The sequence below is a fragment of the Phanerochaete carnosa genome, assembly GCF_000300595.1.
Source record: "Phanerochaete carnosa HHB-10118-sp unplaced genomic scaffold PHACAscaffold_2, whole genome shotgun sequence".
In the NCBI taxonomy this organism is placed as follows: Eukaryota; Fungi; Basidiomycota; class Agaricomycetes; order Polyporales; family Phanerochaetaceae; genus Phanerochaete; species Phanerochaete carnosa.
In genome coordinates this window covers 1,262,786-1,279,010 of record NW_006767629.1, presented here as the reverse complement: position 1 = coordinate 1,279,010, position 16,225 = coordinate 1,262,786, and the positions used below count along the sequence as shown (strand labels likewise).

General features: G+C 56.0%; 4 protein-coding genes across 4 annotated transcripts; 3 read left to right on the top strand and 1 right to left on the bottom strand.

Annotated features, from left to right (window-relative positions):
* Positions 1 to 687: 687 nt before the first annotated feature.
* On the top strand, positions 688 to 2,126 carry PHACADRAFT_181110 (uncharacterized protein; the record flags this gene model as incomplete). The annotated part of the gene is made up of 2 exons (XM_007391617.1): positions 688 to 1,606; positions 1,668 to 2,126. 2 exons carry the CDS (start codon positions 688 to 690, stop codon positions 2,003 to 2,005), a joined length of 1,257 nt encoding a protein of 418 aa, XP_007391679.1. The 3' UTR covers positions 2,006 to 2,126.
* Positions 2,127 to 2,141: 15 nt separating this feature from the next.
* On the bottom strand, positions 2,142 to 4,110 carry PHACADRAFT_181109 (uncharacterized protein). The gene is made up of 10 exons (XM_007391616.1): positions 3,974 to 4,110; positions 3,833 to 3,920; positions 3,714 to 3,781; positions 3,567 to 3,660; positions 3,369 to 3,496; positions 3,211 to 3,315; positions 3,150 to 3,173; positions 3,055 to 3,096; positions 2,865 to 3,005; positions 2,142 to 2,811 (listed from the first exon to the last, which is right to left on the bottom strand). The coding sequence occupies exons 1-10, from the start codon at positions 3,980 to 3,982 to the stop codon at positions 2,650 to 2,652; spliced, it is 861 nt and encodes a 286-aa protein (XP_007391678.1). The 5' UTR covers positions 3,983 to 4,110; the 3' UTR covers positions 2,142 to 2,649.
* A 1,375-nt stretch (positions 4,111 to 5,485) lies between these two features.
* Positions 5,486 to 8,651, top strand: PHACADRAFT_249326 (uncharacterized protein). The gene is made up of 6 exons (XM_007391615.1): positions 5,486 to 6,198; positions 6,259 to 6,831; positions 6,889 to 7,783; positions 7,843 to 7,961; positions 8,023 to 8,231; positions 8,285 to 8,651. The coding sequence occupies exons 1-3, from the start codon at positions 5,658 to 5,660 to the stop codon at positions 7,287 to 7,289; spliced, it is 1,515 nt and encodes a 504-aa protein (XP_007391677.1). The 5' UTR covers positions 5,486 to 5,657; the 3' UTR covers positions 7,290 to 7,783; positions 7,843 to 7,961; positions 8,023 to 8,231; positions 8,285 to 8,651.
* A 762-nt stretch (positions 8,652 to 9,413) lies between these two features.
* Positions 9,414 to 11,106, top strand: PHACADRAFT_249324 (uncharacterized protein). Its single transcript, XM_007391614.1, has one exon. The coding sequence runs from the start codon at positions 9,883 to 9,885 to the stop codon at positions 10,597 to 10,599; it is 717 nt and encodes a 238-aa protein (XP_007391676.1). The 5' UTR covers positions 9,414 to 9,882; the 3' UTR covers positions 10,600 to 11,106.
* The last annotated feature ends 5,119 nt before the right edge of the window (positions 11,107 to 16,225 follow it).

The window sequence follows — 16,225 nt, the reverse complement described above, 5'->3', positions numbered from 1 at the left end:
TAACCGGTGAGCTAATCCATCAGCTCATAGTATTATCACTAGATTCCTGTTGACATTGTTACAGGAACGGCAGATCCGCGACAGTCTGTTACACTCTTAAGTAGCGACTTCGCCACGCATTGTTTTCATGTAGTATATACCTTGTTATGTAAGCCTCTACAGTTTATAACTCTTCTCGTTATCGTTGTTGAGACCCTGATACCACGCTGACAAGGGTCCGAAGCTGCCGACCAAGGCATGCCCTCTCTGACTGCCCATTCCCTGTTAATGTCTACAGCGGATCACACCTCGTGTATGTTCCCTTCACTGTGGTGCACGGGTTTATCCCGGTCATACCGTTGCAGGATCAAACAAACTTTCGTGCTTCCGAATGAGCAGGAACTACATATACTGACAAGAAGTGCGTATTTCAAGGCATAGCAGTGTATCTAACCTGTCACACCCTCGTCTATTGCACAAACTCCGATGCACTCAGGTGTGCTCTTTTTGAAATAATTCGGCGCCGACTTTGAACTTCTCCTGCTATACCTATTCCTTCTGGGCCTCGTCTCAGTCCCACTCACCTCCCTAAGCCTTGTTTTTATTCTGCACAGTGGCCAGCCCACTCAGTTCCCTCCCTCTGATCCTCACGTTGGCTTCGTTGCAGGTGCAGACTATCGTGGCACTCTAAACATTATCTGGACATGCATGTCCACCATCTTCACCTGCGTTTACCTATCTGTGCACATCGATGTGCCAGACCAGTCGAAGGCGAAGGAATTTGTGGAAGCGCTGCGAGACATGCCGAAGAACTGGACCAGGAGGACAGTTCGCCACCTCGTTCCTCTATGGCATCTCACAGCACGCCCGCTTTGCAGACGGGTGTTCTGGATGGTTTTCAACATCTTCGCCCCGGAGCTCGTCATACTCGTTGCCATATTGGAGCGTAGGAGTGCATCTGACGGTGTCAAGTTCATGCGCAGCCGAGGGCGGGATGATTGGAACGTAAAGCTCGCCTTCTTTGCCGATATGGGTGGCTTCGAGCTCGACGACGGGACACACTTCCGCGATGGTCTCTCGCTCCTCAAATGGTTCGATAACCTCCAGAGGACTCACGACGAGGGCATAATGCTGAACATTGACCCACTGGTGGAGGAGATCAGCAATCGTTGCAACGCAGACCTCGTGCTTAAGGTCTTCACTTGTCTGCAAGCGCTGTGGCTTCTTGTCGAGACGTCCGTGCGTCTTGTGGAAAGGAAGGCCGTCTCCAAGCTAGAGATAACAACCTGCGCCTACATCTTCTGCACCATCTTCGCATACGCATGTTGGCTGCAAAAGCCGTACGGCGTCGAAGGACGAGTCACCATCCGAGACAAGTACATCGTTCCTCGCAACGGACACGCTTTACCACAACAGAGCTCCCCCTTGTCGCGAAATCGCTCATACTCCATACTACACACCTCAGAGCCGGCTCCGTCACTGACTCCTCTCGTTTACACAGGAAGTCTCATGATGGGTTCTCAGAAAACGGAGAGCACACCTACATACCTTCCTATCATGATTTTCCCCGGTGCACGCTTTACCCCCTTCAATCGATCCTACCTGCATCCGGACGCCTCTTGGCCACGTGAGTTCGAAATTTACCTATCTCCGGTTGTTTCGCTGAGAGTGCTCTCTTTCTCACGCAGTTGGCTGTCATATCGCTGGCCTCCTCGGAGCCGTTGTGGGACTTATCCATGGTATTCCTCTGTGGAATGCGTTGTTCGTTACCACCACTGGCCAATGGCTATGGCGTGCTTCTTGTATCACGCAAGTTGTTATGCCAGTTGCCATTGCCGCGATTGCGGTCATCGAGCTCTGGTACAGTGGTGTATTGCTCTTTCTGGCTATGCTTTTGATGGCTTTCCTCTATTGCGTCTCCCGCATGGTCTTGTTCGCTCTCATCTGGATCTTCTTTTGGAGCCTCCCCACTAGTGTTTACCTTGATATTGACTGGGCGTGGGCATACGTTCCTCATTGGCATTAGCTAGATTATTCTTATGACTTTGCTACTTTCATCGATGTCTAGTTTACAGAAAGAGCTGCGTTCTAATATATATGTATGGTACGCTTTCGGTTTCCCGTCTTCAGTCATACAATGTCTTGGGCAGCCCTTAGGCTCTGAGCATGGTGTTGTATAAAAGGTCTTATTGGTCTATTACAGCCCATATGGAGTTGACTGGTCGAGGGCTGTTGTCTAGTACCAGTTACTAGGAGACTTCAAATGGACCCGGGTGCATCTCCCTTCTGCGTGGGGCTCGCGACCTGGATCGCAGCTGGGCAGATCTCACGATTAAAATCTTGGTGCCGAATAGCCTGCTCTACCCCTTCCTCGCTGAAGTAAGTAGTAAGCACGAGGAAGCACGGAGTGTTGTGCGTGGTTGCGCAATTGAACCTTCTCCACTCGGTTCATTGACATCAACGCCACCAAGACCCGGCCATATTCGAAGTGGAGGCAAGATCTTCCCATCCCACAACGTTCCTGCAGCGCATTGACTCGCACTGATGTGTCCAGACAACTGCATGTACGCTCGAACGGTGGAGTTTCCTCGGTGTATACATTTCATTGAACAACGTTACAACATTTGCTTACGTACCATCTATTCTTGCATATTCCGCGGGTCTCGTGCTTCACATAAGAAAGTTGACTAGGCTGTCGACGAACTTTTGCCAAGAGCCTTCTTCCAGAGGCACAAAATGGCTCGCATCTTCGAGAGGAACCAGCTGCGCCTGCGGAATAAGTTTGTGAATCTTGACTGCCTCCGAATATGGCACAACATTGTCGGCGGTGCCCTGAAGCGTAGTCCGTCATTAATTGTAGCGGTGAAGGAGGTCGCACAGCTTACATGGACAATTAGGAAGTGTTTCTCGGTCATACTTCCGAGCTTTTGGTATGCCCACTGGACTCCAGTAATGAGACCGTCATTCAAGGTCGACTGCAAGACATCGTTAAATCCTGGGAGATGTTGAGACTGCTGCTCCCGGAGCTGGTTCGTGCATCAGGCGATAGTTCAATGCAGTGCTTCTGATACGCACATATATGGCTATCTGTGCGCTGTCAAGCTGCACTTCCCTACTCTACAATCGAATGTTTGAGTTGCCGGAGTCATTCTTGAAAGACAAGCACTTACCGTATTCAGTGGTTCTTTATCAGGCTAGGACCATGTGTGAGTCTCATTGAAGAAAAAATACTGTCTGCGCACGTGCCTCCATTAGTCCTGCGGCCGGCAGAAAGACAATGTTCTTGTTGACAAGGTGAGGGAACATAGCAGCGAAAGAAGCGGCAATTGCGCCTCCCTGCGAAAAAAAGATATATATTGAGATAAGATTATCTGCGTGTATATGCATACCATCGAGAAGCCGACGACGTCAGCTGCGTCCCAACGAAGGTATTGTAGCAAAAGTGCCAGCTGCATAATGCACAAGTTGGGGTCACAGGCTAGCCTAGGTGCCTCTGTATAACCACGGCCATAGACATCTACGTGAATAATAATTTGTTATTAGTAAGACGCATCCCACCGGATCCGTCCTACTGTACGGCCACTTACCATACATCAGAACCCTAAAACCATTGGATACGAGCTCCGCCTGAATGTCCTTCCAAACGATGCTGGGGATGGACATGGCGTGAATGAGGACGACCTGGTACCTTGATATGTACTTTAGCTTCACCAGTGAGATATACCGATGTTCACCTTCTTTCCGTCTTCTGGGCCGACAATCCAATACCTTACTCGACCATAAGGTGATGGATAGTAGTCACCTTCAAGATACTCAGCTCAGGGTGCGCCGAGCAGTACACTATGCAACACACCGTTTGGGTAGATGTTCTCGGGGTACAATTGGCGGAGCGGCAGGTCTTTATTCAAGGTCTCCATAGAGTGGATCACGGGGGTAGGGAACTACATTGCAAGCGTGTGGTGAATTCGTCCTGAACGGGAGAGAGCGCACGCACGGGGGCCATAGTTCTAACAAGATTTGGGGGGAGTTACTGCTGTCTGAGAAAGATCAAGGCTTTTATAGTAATCGGTTCGGAGGACCGGCTCAGCGCATGTGGCGGCAACTCGAGAGAAATACATGCAGTGATTCGTTGCTGGAGATCTGATAGGTAAGCTTTATTACTTTCCAACAACACCTTAAGCGACACTCGGGATTTGGGCTCACTTTGAGATCTAGACAGCTCCAATTTATGCGAGAACGAACGGTTTCGTCAGTCCGAGAAAAAGTCGCAGTAGCTGGCACAGTAGCCCTTGCGCATATCCTGCCCAGTATGGAAACAGTGTATGCAAGGGAACGTGTGTAAAATTCACAAGGTCATAGACTGGGAAGAGATGGTAGAGAGCCATGGGAATTGATGGAATGGATGCAGCAGTAGCGTTCGCCGTGGAGGTGAGGTGAGGCCACGCGCTCGGCGCGAGCGGGTTTAGCAAGCGCAACTGCCTTCGTACTTCAAAGCTTCGCTAGAGTAATCATTCTAACGGCCTTTTAATTAGAAGACAGCCGTCTACGATTGTCGTCGCCTTACCTTGCGCGACGGCATGTAGGCTTCACGCACGACATCGCCGCCGCGGCGAGGGGCCAAGGTTTCTCTGCGCACGTTGATATTTGTGCACAGGGATGCCGAGCAGGCCGGTCAAGAGGACACAAAGATAAACTGCTGGATATGGTTCATGGGAGTGTCGCGTCATTGGCGGCTACTATTTATATGGTGGACCTTCCATAATTGATACTCCTGGTGGCGCTGATGGTGTTGATGGGCAGGATAGCCAATCCTGGAGACTCGAGTTTATATCTCATAGGAAGCCGGCGAACCTGCTTTTTGAATTTGAGCTAGAAGCTCTGGCTTTATGGACTCGCACTAGTACCAAGAGCCAAGACTTGCGATGGCGCCGCGAAATCATGCAAGTTGCCAGCGGTGATCCTTGCGTTGTTGAGCTTATGGAGCGCAAATCCGGGCCTCAGATGCACAGAGCTGTGCCAGCAGAAGATCCTTCAGCTGGCTCACTGCACCTCGTTTGTCTTCCCATAAGCATGTGGAGCCTGAGATGTTCGAAGTCTGCCGCCTTTCCCACTTACATTCAGATCCATCATTCGTCCCTTTCCGTCCCCTCTGTGCGTCTCAGCTGCGCGGGATCTTCCCACGGGGATGAGCGGACGCAAGATTTCGAGATGGATAGGCGACAGATGGAGATGGTGAAAAGGGCGCGGACGGCGAGTCGAGAATTCTGGGCAGCCGACTTAGTCACGTATCTCCCACACTGGCTGAACTGGAATCGTAAAGTGTTGCACAGCGCGATCCGAGGCTATGCTTAGCCAGCTTGAACATTGGCAGCGTGGCTGTTCTTGTCGGACGATGGAAAGCGTCCTAGGATATACCTCGGGGATTCCCGACAGCAGACGCCGGTCTTGGCAGTATCGTCCGAGATTGGTTACGCACCGCTTCCTCTCCAACCACTTGCTGCGCAGGCTTCGCTGACTGTTGCTGGAACCCATTACACTCTCAGAAGGCCTTCTATACGGCCCTTGTTCTTATAGCCTCTTCCCCTTTCATCTCTGGGCCGAAAGCCTCGTTAGATACGGCTTTGATACCTTGTATCTCGAACTACCTCTACAGCACTCGCTCGTCGGGATAATCGATCATGCCGTCCAACGTTCGCTATGCACCAATTCCAAACCCTCGTACGGGCCCCAACGTGCAGGACGAGATGGAAGCGGCCTTCCTGGAGTCGGACGACGAGGACGAGCATGACGACAGAAGCCACATCAGGGCACCCGGTATGACAAGAAACGGCTACAGCTCGCTCCCCAACGTCGAGCCCGACACACTCTCTTCCCCTTCGCGCGAGCCCGGCGCACCGCAAGCGTATGATTTCGAGCGTGCTGACTACGGCGAAGACTGGGCACGACCACCACCAGGCTCGCCCCCGGCGTCTACCCAGTTCTTCCAGGTGCAGACGCAGGGTAACTCGAATGGAGTTATTCCTGACTTCACTGCCGCAGCGAGGTATGCCCAGAGGAGCACCGGAGGATGGGCGAGGAGGGTGTTGCCGCAGCGTGTCGCAGAACGTCTGGGCCTGGGTAGCTCGCACGTTGAGGGCGTCGTTGGCGGTGGGACTCTGAACGACGGCGTGTTCGCGAATGTCACTGCCAAGCCGTCAAGACCGGTACGAGCGACGGAAGGTGACCATTTTGCGCTCGTCTTGTGTTCGCCGTGAACTGAACGGATATTGATGTTCCCAGGTGATAATACCTACCTTGTTCCGGAAGAGTCTCAGAAAGATGCGCCGCCATCATACGCATCTGCACAGGCCGATGCCGTCCCGCCATACTGGGAGACGACCATCCACGCACCCTCTTCCGGCTCTGGCCCCGGCGACGTCTTGATCGAGTCGCTGCCCACCGGCTCGCTCTTCTCCTTCCTCTGGAACATGCTCGTCTCGATCTCCTTCCAGTTCGTCGGCTTCCTGCTCACATACCTTTTGCACACGACCCACGCCGCAAAGCTCGGCTCCCGCGCCGGACTCGGTATCACACTCATTCAGTATGGTTTCGCGATGCGTGGGCGTGCGGAGGAGTGGGGAAAGCAGGAGGAGCTCGACGGGTGGGGCTGGCAGACCACGAATGCACACCAGGACCCGGCTACCCCTGCGCCAACCTTTGCCACTGCCGCGGAAGCGGAGGACTACTACGGGAAGCTCGCCGCCAACGGTACTTCTTGGCCAAGTAGCGTGCCCAACGGCGCGACGGTAGAGGCGACTAACTTCTTCAGCGATGCCACAACAGAGTGGCTGTCGTTCTTCCTTATGACCGTCGGTGCGTGCACCTCTACCTTTCTTTTCGTGTATGCGCTTCCGCTGACATGTCTGGCAGGCTGGTTCATCCTGCTCACTTCCCTCCTCAGCTTCTGGCGCGTCAAACGTTGGGAACGCGGGGTCCTCGCCTCGCAGCCCTCCACCCTACCCGCCCCGGGCGCCGCATCCGCAGCCCCCACGACGCCCTCCTCGCTCTTCCAGCGCCTCAACCTCCTGCGCGCGGGTCTCGGCTTCCCGCAGCGCCACGCCCCGTCGGAGGACGTTGCGGACGAGTACCCCGGCGCCCTGAGCCACTTTGGCATGCCCGTGCTCGAGGAGGAGGACAGCCCGGTGCACGAGCGCGGCGAGTACATCATCCCGCTCGACCCGGAAAACCCGGAGGCGAACGACCGCCTCGCGCGCGCGTACGCCGAGGAGGCGCGTCTGCAGCGTGCGTTACGTGCCGCAGGCCTGCTGTGAGGCGCGCCGTGGCGAAGCGTCGCCCGAAGAGAGTCCTGCCTCTGTCGCTCGTTCGTTCGCTCGTATACTTAAAGGAGTGCTCCCAGCCCCGCTGACTATACCTCGCAATCTTTCGTTTCTTTTTATTTCCGCCTGACGCTTCGAGATCTGGGCTCACAGAGGACGGGGTGGCCGCTCACGTTGTGACTTTCGTTGATGATCTCAAGATGCTGTACCATATAATGACTGTACCATAATCTTCTCTTGTTTTCTGCGCGGAAGTGCGGTACATTCTCTTCTGTTGAAGTTGTGGATTGGGATGGTCGAAGTACTGGATGGAGGGCTGGTGCCCGTTGCGATGCGCCAAGTGCGTCGTCGTGCTTTTGGATTTCTGGTTTATGTAGAGTCTGGCGAGCGCACACACGTACAGAAAACACTGGACAACTTCTGCTAGTCTTATCTCCCCTGCCCACCTCCGCCCTGCTGGCCCTCTTCCGCAGGCGCGCCGCTGACCGCTGCAGCGAGCACTGTCTCAGAACACACATATCAGACGTGAGGTAAAAGGGACACGCACCGAGCGCCAGGAACGCAATGGCGAAATACATCCAATACTTCTGTATGAACGACTTTTCTGCCGGTGGGGTGACGACCCTGCCTTCGGGGGTGAGCTGCGGCGGTGTGCGCAGGCTCGGGCTGCATCCCAGTCATGGCAGTCAGCTATCGGATGCCCAATGAGTGCGAGGGGGGAACTCACAGCGGCGGGTGCGTCGGGCCCTTGAGCACGACGCTCGTGTTGGCGACGCGCGTGCCGACCTCAGTCATGAGCCTGCGGCGCGCCTTCGCAGAACCTGGGCACGCCCCGTCGTGTGGGACGGGCCCGACGAAGTAGTCGAGCGCGAAGGGCACGCCGCCGGCGCCGAGGCGGACGACGAGGCTCTCGGCCGTCGCGTGCGGGAGGTGGCACTAGGCGTGACGTGTGAGCTGACACATGAGAGTGGGCGCGTGGACGAACGCACGGCTTTCACGGAGGAGACGTGCCACTGCGACGGGTGCGTGTCGGCCGGGTGTGCGAGCGCGAGCTGGTAGAGCGCACTTTCGAGCTCGACGGGCTGCTGCTGCTCGCTGGCAGCGTCCTGCGCCTCGGCAGTGAGCGACGCGGCGTAGGCGGTGAGGTACGCCGCGAGCGGGGTGTCGCCGGCGTCGGCATCAGATGCGAATGCGGCCGAGACGGGCCCGTGGTACACACCGCGCGTGGAGGGATCGTACGAGAGCTGGATGGCACCGTGGTCCACGAACGGCTCGTTGGGGCGTGCGGGGTGGTAGATCCTCTGTAGTAGCCGTAGGCTCTCCGGGCGTGCGTCAGAGGCGGCGGGTCCTGCGGGCGACTCGGCAGCGTGCGCGCTGGCGAGCACGAGCGACAGGACAGCGGCGAGGAGGGTCGTGCAGGGAAAACGCATCGTGGCCGGATGCGGGCTGGGATTGGTGGCATTAGGCGCCGTACGGAGGTGTTTCTAGACACGGGCTCGCTGATTGGCTGAGCCAATGGGGGGACGGCGCTTCACGCGAGCGCCTGATATGGGGTGAGTGGCTCGTCCGACTGCCTCCACGCGTTGGACCGCCTTCGGATGCTTTGTGCAAGAGGGGCCCAGCACAGGGGTCTGCGTATATTTATGAAATTTACAAGACCCAATCGACAGCTACCTATGGGACGTGCGAAGGGTATAGACTGAATGGAGGACAGCACACCGCATAGCGACCGAGAGATGGGGATTAGAGTTGTGGTTGTGCGGGTTAGCCGCTTCGGTCGATAGATGGTTGCGTCCTCGAGCCGGAAGAGGTCGGGTATAGCTGGCGTGTACGTATTCTTATCTACCGCAGGCCGACGAACAAGCTCCCGGGACAATCGCACGACGACGTCCGAGGACAGACAAGCACGACGACTCCGTGCCCGTCGCTGCCTCCAGGCCTGACTCAGGCTCAGGCAAGGGGCGGGAGCCAATGGGAAGGCCTTGGAGGATGACGCACTCGGCCGTCTCAGTTGGTAAGGGAGGAAAGTCTGGACTGCGTTCCCACGGCCCCAGGAGCCAACCAGCTCCTCTTGCGTGCTCCTTCCGAAGCATCCACCAGGCGCCGCAATTTCCCATCGCAGCCATCGGCAACCGACCACCTCGCTCTCCCCCGCCCTCACCGACGCCGTCCTCCTCCTCTCCCGTCCAGCAGGCACAGCGACAACGACAGCCTGTGCCTGCTTCTAGCGCGCCACACGCAGGCGAGGGACGCAAGGAACGGACGGTCCAGCGAGGGACGCCATTGGCTCCTCGTTGAAACGCATTCCCATTGGCCTGGCCGAAATGGGAAGTGGCTGAGATGCTGGATCGCTCTGGATCGTTGGTGGGCTCCCAAGCTGATTGGCCCGCGCTGAACAGTGGCCTGGACGCGGGCACTGGTCCTTGTTCATGTCACGACGAGAGCGTTGGTCGAGACTCCTCCGTTCGCACATATATCCCACAGGTGCGTCCGCCCTCGTCCTTCCCATCTTTCCCCTCTCCTCTCCTCCCTCTCGATACGCATCCACTTGCATCCTCCTCGACGCAAAGTCCGAGAGTTAACCACAATGACCATCAAATTCGAACAGTCTGCTTCGTCCAGTGCCCTCCCAACCCCGCCACACTCGCCTCCCTCCCAACACCCGCCTTTCTTTGCCCTTGGCGCTAACCATCAGCTGGTCCCCCACCAGTCGCACGTCCACCACCTGCACCACAACCAGCCACACCCGCACCACAAGCACACTGCCACCCTCCTCGACTCCCTCACGTCATTCTACCAGCAGGAGCAGTACTGGGTGCACCACACGCGCGCAGCCCTCGAGCTCGCGCTGGCCAAGGGCATCGACGGCCCCGGCGTGCAGCCCCTCACGGGCTCGTCCATCTCGAACGCCTCCTCCTGCGACGTCTCGCCCGCGGGCTCCGACGTCTCCTGCACCAGCGTGCGGATCAAGGCCGAGCCAGAGTCCGAGAACGCCGCCGCCATGCTCGCGTCGCCCGCCTTGTCGACGTCATCGCTCCTCGCGTCGCCCACCCTCGCCTCCGCCGAGGCGGACGCCGCGCACCAGCAGGCGGCCTCGCGCTGGCTGCGCCGCAAGAACCAGATGCGGCTCCGCCTCGAAGGCATTTCCACGAACAAACGCCGGCGCCCCGCGCGTGCCCCGCCCACCGAGCCCGCGGCGCGCCTCCTCGAGATGTTCGCCGAGCTCGTCGACGCGCGCATGGAGAGCTGCGTGCGCATGGAGAAGCTCGTCCGCGACAGCGGCCGCGGCTGTGCCGTGTGCTAGGCGGCAGTGTCGCCGGACGTGGCTGTGGATTGGCTGATGACTTGAGGATGGTCAGTTGCAATCTCCGCCTTGTTGTTTCGCACAGGTCGCTGATACTTCTTTTCACACAGGATCGAAAGTCGTTCTGAGTTGTGTCTCCCCACCATACATACCCATCTTTACCGGTGGACGGACACTGGACCCTTCACCGTGCACACCCTGCAGTACAACACTGAATATTGCAAATGTGGTACTGGAGAACACTTTGGCGCTTGCACTGCCGGCGCTCGCACTAGCAAGTATGCCCGCGGCGCGTCGAGACTGGGATGGATGGGGCGAGGACGAGAGAGCACGAGGGCCCGGCAAATAGATGTTGACAATGGAACTGAAATCTTTTCCTGTTTTGATACCATTTTGTATTTGTATCAACTTGCATTATTTATCGCATCGCTTTCGAGATTTCTGCATATCCTGCTGTGCCCTACGGATGTCCGAGGAAGCCTTTGTCGGACAGCCACCCCGAATGCAAACGTCAGCCTCGGCTGAGCTGCCAAATTCAACCGAGGCGCAACGTTGGCCAAACGAGGCAGCGCGACGGCACCGCCGTTCGGCGAACGTGCACCGGGAGGTATATTGGCAATTTGCAGGTTGGCAAGAGACCAGAGCCAACCAGAAGAGCGGAAAAACCGCCACCAAGGCGCCAACAGCCGCCCGCCCCTGCTCTGCTCTGTGCGCGGGAGCGGGTTGCCAAACGCGGCGATGCGGGCCGGCGTCTGGAGCATTCGAGACCAGCCAATCCCGCGCGGGCGAGAGGTGGGCCAGAGCACGAGGGACCGAGGGAGACCCGGGTCGAGAGTGCGGCTGGAATGTTCAAACAAACCGCAGGCCCCCGCTGTTGTTGTTTTTCTGCATTTTTGCTGGCCCGACACCCCTTTTCTGTGAGATGAAGATGAAGAACGGGGCATGTGTCAGCGGGGGGCATGTGGAGGATGTGCGGTGCGGGGAAGACCCTGTCAGGCGGGGCGAACGGTGCGAGCGAGAACGGGCTGCGCAGGACGAGGTGCGGCGCGGGCGTGCTCGATGGACCGCCTGGACGTGCGCGGCGACAGAACAAGAAAAGAGGGGCGGTGTCGTCAGCGGCCGAGGCACGGGGCTCGTCTCTCTCAGTCCTCCTGAGAAGGTGCGGTCGGATAGAGGAAACGGCGGCATCCCAGCTCACCACACGGCGGGCGTGACCTTCCTGCCTAATGGTGCTGCGCTGCTGCGGCTTGTCAGGAACACATCATTGACGCAATATAACGGGATCATAGGCCGCAGGAAATCGATCGTACGCGCGCAGGCGCAAAGTGGCTGCGGGCGAAACGGGCGGTTGTATGCCTGGACTATCCAGCCAACCAGAGGCGGAACGCCACAAGCTGAGCGCTCTTGAAAAGGAAGGACGCGCGTGACGTGGGAAGCGGGCATACGATTGGCTGGCGGCTCCACCACCATTCCAGGTGAGCATTGCTGCATTTGCTGCGACCAGCTTATACTAGGCTACATAACTGTCCTGTCTTTTGTGCTCTCGCGATTTTTTCGTTTGAAGCGAAGCGGAGCAATACTGCAACCAGTGAGAGTGAGTCGGATCATACCGAAACGCCACAATGTGATATTGAAGCGCCCAAATCGGTTCTTCTCTTTTTGCTATGATCTGCTCTTGCGACTGCTGTCGGCCACTGTGACGCTTGTCGCGCTTTTGAGGCAATTTATCCTTGCCCTAGTGATTCCTATCCTTCGACAAGGTGGCGTCGACTGCTTGAACTCCCATCAAATGCACAGCACGCTGCACGTCGCATACGACAACCACGTATGCAAGCTTGCACGTTGCCTTGGGGATCCGTTCACGGAGGTCGTAGTAAGTCCGCGTATCCTTGCATAACATTCAACTGTTCTATCATTCCATCTTCTAGCCATGGCCTAAGGTCGTAATGTTAGTATGCCTGCTTTGCTCGCTTTTCGCGTCTCGATTCAGCTGAGCACGCATATACGCCCCACAGCCGAGTAGAACAAGCTACCAAAATTCACTCATTAACCGTCGCAACCCCTCCAGTAGGGGCAAGCACGTCACTCAACGAGCGCACAAAGAGCCCGTACCTAGGGACACATTGGGTGGCTGACACAGCGTCTAGCTAAGCGATGTGCATAACCGTCGAGCGAGTACCTTGGAGTTAATGCACGCACAATGCAAGATGCGACCTCAACTTCATGCACTCTGTAAGGTCCAGAGCATACTCCGCACGACGTCATCTCCTCGCGACGAGCTTCAGTTCCTGATATCCACGTGTACACGGCATGTATGCATTTTCGGGGACCCCGCGGCAAATGTGCGATGCGAAGCTCGTTGCAAGGGGTTCACCGGGGTGCTCGGTGTGCTCGGCCTGTACATCGGGAGGGTACCCACATATCAATGTTGCGGGTACTGCGGGAGGTCCATCGCCTGGGCGACTGTTGTCCTCACTGTCGCAGCGGCATTTATGCTTGCTAGAGGCCTGATTATCCCAGCGCGCACACAGCGAAGGAGCCTGGGCGCACATCGCAAGTTGTCTTTTGTATCTCAAACCATGTGCTTGTCTGTCCAGATGGTCGCAATGCCACTGCGGCCAACTTTTCCCATTCTCGCGATTCGGCTGAGTAAAGGGACCAGGCATTGTTCTGCATGAGAAGAGAGGCCCTTTTCCCACAGGGAACCCTGAACATCATTCCATATACATATATCAGCTGTATGAGTAAGACGGGAGTTCACACCAACGTCATATCGCAAGAGCGTTGCAGGATAAGCAGGCACCGCCAACATGTCTGCACGCATCTTTGGACCTGTCCATCTCTCGTTCATTAGTACGTGTGTATTGAGGGCTGAAAGATGCATAGGGTGCCGCTTCCCAAGCTCCGCGTATACCTGGACCTTCTGACAGCGCGGACAACTGGCCACACACCGAAAGTGACGGATATCCATATCGCTCTACAAAAACGAAGAACGATCAGCTTCGTGCTATGTGAGTCGGAAATGCAGGACAGCACACTAAGTTCGCTGTGCTCGAAACCGCGAGTCGCCGAGATACTAGCAGACCTATCACTGCTTCCATCCATCTTACGTTTGCCGCTGCCAACGGCAAACGTAAGATGGATGGAAGCCCGAATTCGCCAGCTTGTAGGAAACCATATATGTCCAAATCGTCCTATTAAGATGTTTCAGAAGTATGGCCCTGTTAATGCGGCAGTACTACTAGTCACTAGTGTATGCGGAATTGCCAGAATATCACAGAACAGTTGACACAGGCGGTCAAAGCCCTTTGCTCGTGTCCAATCACTACCAATCATCTGTCTGGAGCCCACATTAATTGCGATGGAGTTCCCAAGCGCATCAGTTAGCCTATTGTCGAGTAACACACTGTCTTCCTTCTAGCGCAAATCCTTTCTGTTTGGCCACCGAGATTGCATGACGGGACCCATCTATTCTCTGGACACGACAAAGGACGGCCCTTCGCCGATGTGCGCCGAGTCAAAGCATTTGTACATAGCGGAGACACGCGTCGTCCTCGTATTTAAGGACTTTTCCCCATCCGTTTTACAGCTTTTCGTTAGGGCGGCGTCGATACTGCAGTTCTCTTGCCATCTCAGGCGGGGCACGGAAGGTTCCACCAACCTCGTCTTCTGCCGTGGCGGCAGAATCGACGGGACATGCAACAGAGCAGCGTAAGCTCCCACCTGACGTCGGAAACTTCCTGGTTATTCTGATCGACCGTGCACTGATGCCGACAGCGACGAGCCCTAGTTTCTGCACCCGACCATGGGTGCTCGGTCGCGGGGCGAGGACGGAATGTGACAGTGCCGTTGGTCGCCAAACAAAAACAGAAGCACTTCCGCAACATCTATCAGAGATTTTGGATAAGACGAAGGCATGGTTGAAGGGGGAGCAGCGTGCGAGGCGGCTCCCGCTTGCGGGATGCAGACTTGACGACACCGAGACGTATCTGCCTAGAAGCATTCGCGTCGTGGACGAAGCAAGTGGCCCTGCAGTTCGCCGACCTTATTGTGCAACGGCCGTTTGTGGAGAGGAGTCGGCTGTGTGGACGTTCGACACGATTATACATGGCCTACGAACCGAAGAAGGGGCGGCCTATCATCGCCTGGAGCTGGGCGTTCGCAAACTCGTGTCTGGAGATGTCAAGGATGCTGGGGGCGGTGACCAGGCTTGGAAACTCACTGCCAGATATATGAGTGCACGGGACTCACGCACCGCGATCTAAGTCTGACCAGTGCTGTAATCACTCAGAAAGGCAGAAGGATTTTTGAGCGACTGTGAAGGAGACCGCATACATAGGAATGGTGAGCCATCGTCGTTCGACCCACTCGACGGCCCCTAGTTCTCACACTTCATCGTAGGGGGCACCATTCGTCGTCGACATCATCCTAAACCGTATAACAAGATTGCACGACTTGCCTGATGAGCTGAAGTCAATCTGCCGGATCTTATTCCATGAATCGTCACACTTCTCCTGCGGGGATTCCATTGGCCTGGTGTATCTCGTTCACGAACATGAAGCCAAGAGCGGCAAAAACAAGAAGGCGTTCTTCATCGACCCTCCGAGTGGAGAGGTTCTCGCCTCATGCCGTTCTGAGCCATTGAAGAAGCTCTGCTGGAGATGCGCGAAGCTTGGCGACTCTGCCACTTGATTCTCCGTGAAGACGAGTGGAAAGAGACGCGTGAGAAGTATAAGCGAGAGTTTTTCTGGGCAGAGAAGTTTAGCGGGACGTTGGAGAACATGAAGAGCGTGGTGAGGGCAAATTCAGCGCCTCCGGAGGAAGCGACAACGTTGCGGGATCCAAGTAAAGACAAACGTGAGGCAAAACGTTTATCCGAGGGAGGAAGAAAGAGGAAGGCCATCGCAAATGGCACGCCCGTACGGAGGTCCAAACGTATGTGAGGCTTCGTCAAACGCGACCCGCGTGAGCCCGGTAAATCGTCGATGTCAAGGCAGGCAAGACAATTGGAGAAGATTCGTGTCTCTATTTCTCAATAGAAGTAAGATCATACGTAGTACGTAGCCTAGCAAATACCGGTACCTCAGGGAGGGAATGTAAACCAAGTTTAGTACTCGACAACCCACGGAGCAATCGCTAGGATTGGGTTGTCAAGCGTGGACCCAGCTCCTCTCCATCTTCCACTTCGCAAGTAAAGGTGACGAAGGCACTGTGAGCCATGTCCCTAGGCATGAGCGTGTGGTGAATCGGCGAAAAGCGTCGCAGGGAAATCGCAAGCAGATCAAACCGCTACCAAAGTTGAGCTTCCTCCAGCAGGTCTCATACGGATTCATGAAGGAAAGAGGTCGTGTTGCACACATAGACCAAAGAGTCCGGGACAGAATCGATGAACGGTTGGTCGAGAACATAGAAAAGTTGGCCGCAAAAGGCACTATATACCGCCGCGTGCTGACCTGCCCTAAAGTTTAATTAGCGCCCGTGCCGACCCACCTCGAGCGCTTCAAGCACGCTTCGTACTCGAGCTGAAGACCAACGACACTCCCCGAGATGGAACTCGTGAGAATCCTATTTAAATTTCGGATTTTGGAGAAGGCAACGCCGTCGTTCTGTTGAGTAAGACATACTC

Excerpts from the sequence above, each read along its gene's own strand:
- PHACADRAFT_249324 (XM_007391614.1), top strand. The coding sequence starts at position 9,883 with ATGACCATCAAATTCGAACAGTCTGCTTCGTCCAGTGCCCTCCCAACC.
- PHACADRAFT_181109 (XM_007391616.1), bottom strand. Across the intron at positions 3,661-3,713 it reads GCCCAGAAGACGGAAAGAAG|GTCGTCCTCATTCACGCCAT; the intron begins GTGAACATCGGT and ends TCAAGGTACCAG. Across the intron at positions 3,174-3,210 it reads TGGAGGCACGTGCGCAGACA|CCTGATAAAGAACCACTGAA; the intron begins GTATTTTTTCTT and ends ACATGGTCCTAG.
- PHACADRAFT_249326 (XM_007391615.1), top strand. The coding sequence starts at position 5,658 with ATGCCGTCCAACGTTCGCTATGCACCAATTCCAAACCCTCGTACGGGC. Across the intron at positions 6,199-6,258 it reads ACCGGTACGAGCGACGGAAG|GTGATAATACCTACCTTGTT; the intron begins GTGACCATTTTG and ends TGATGTTCCCAG. Across the intron at positions 6,832-6,888 it reads GTTCTTCCTTATGACCGTCG|GCTGGTTCATCCTGCTCACT; the intron begins GTGCGTGCACCT and ends CATGTCTGGCAG.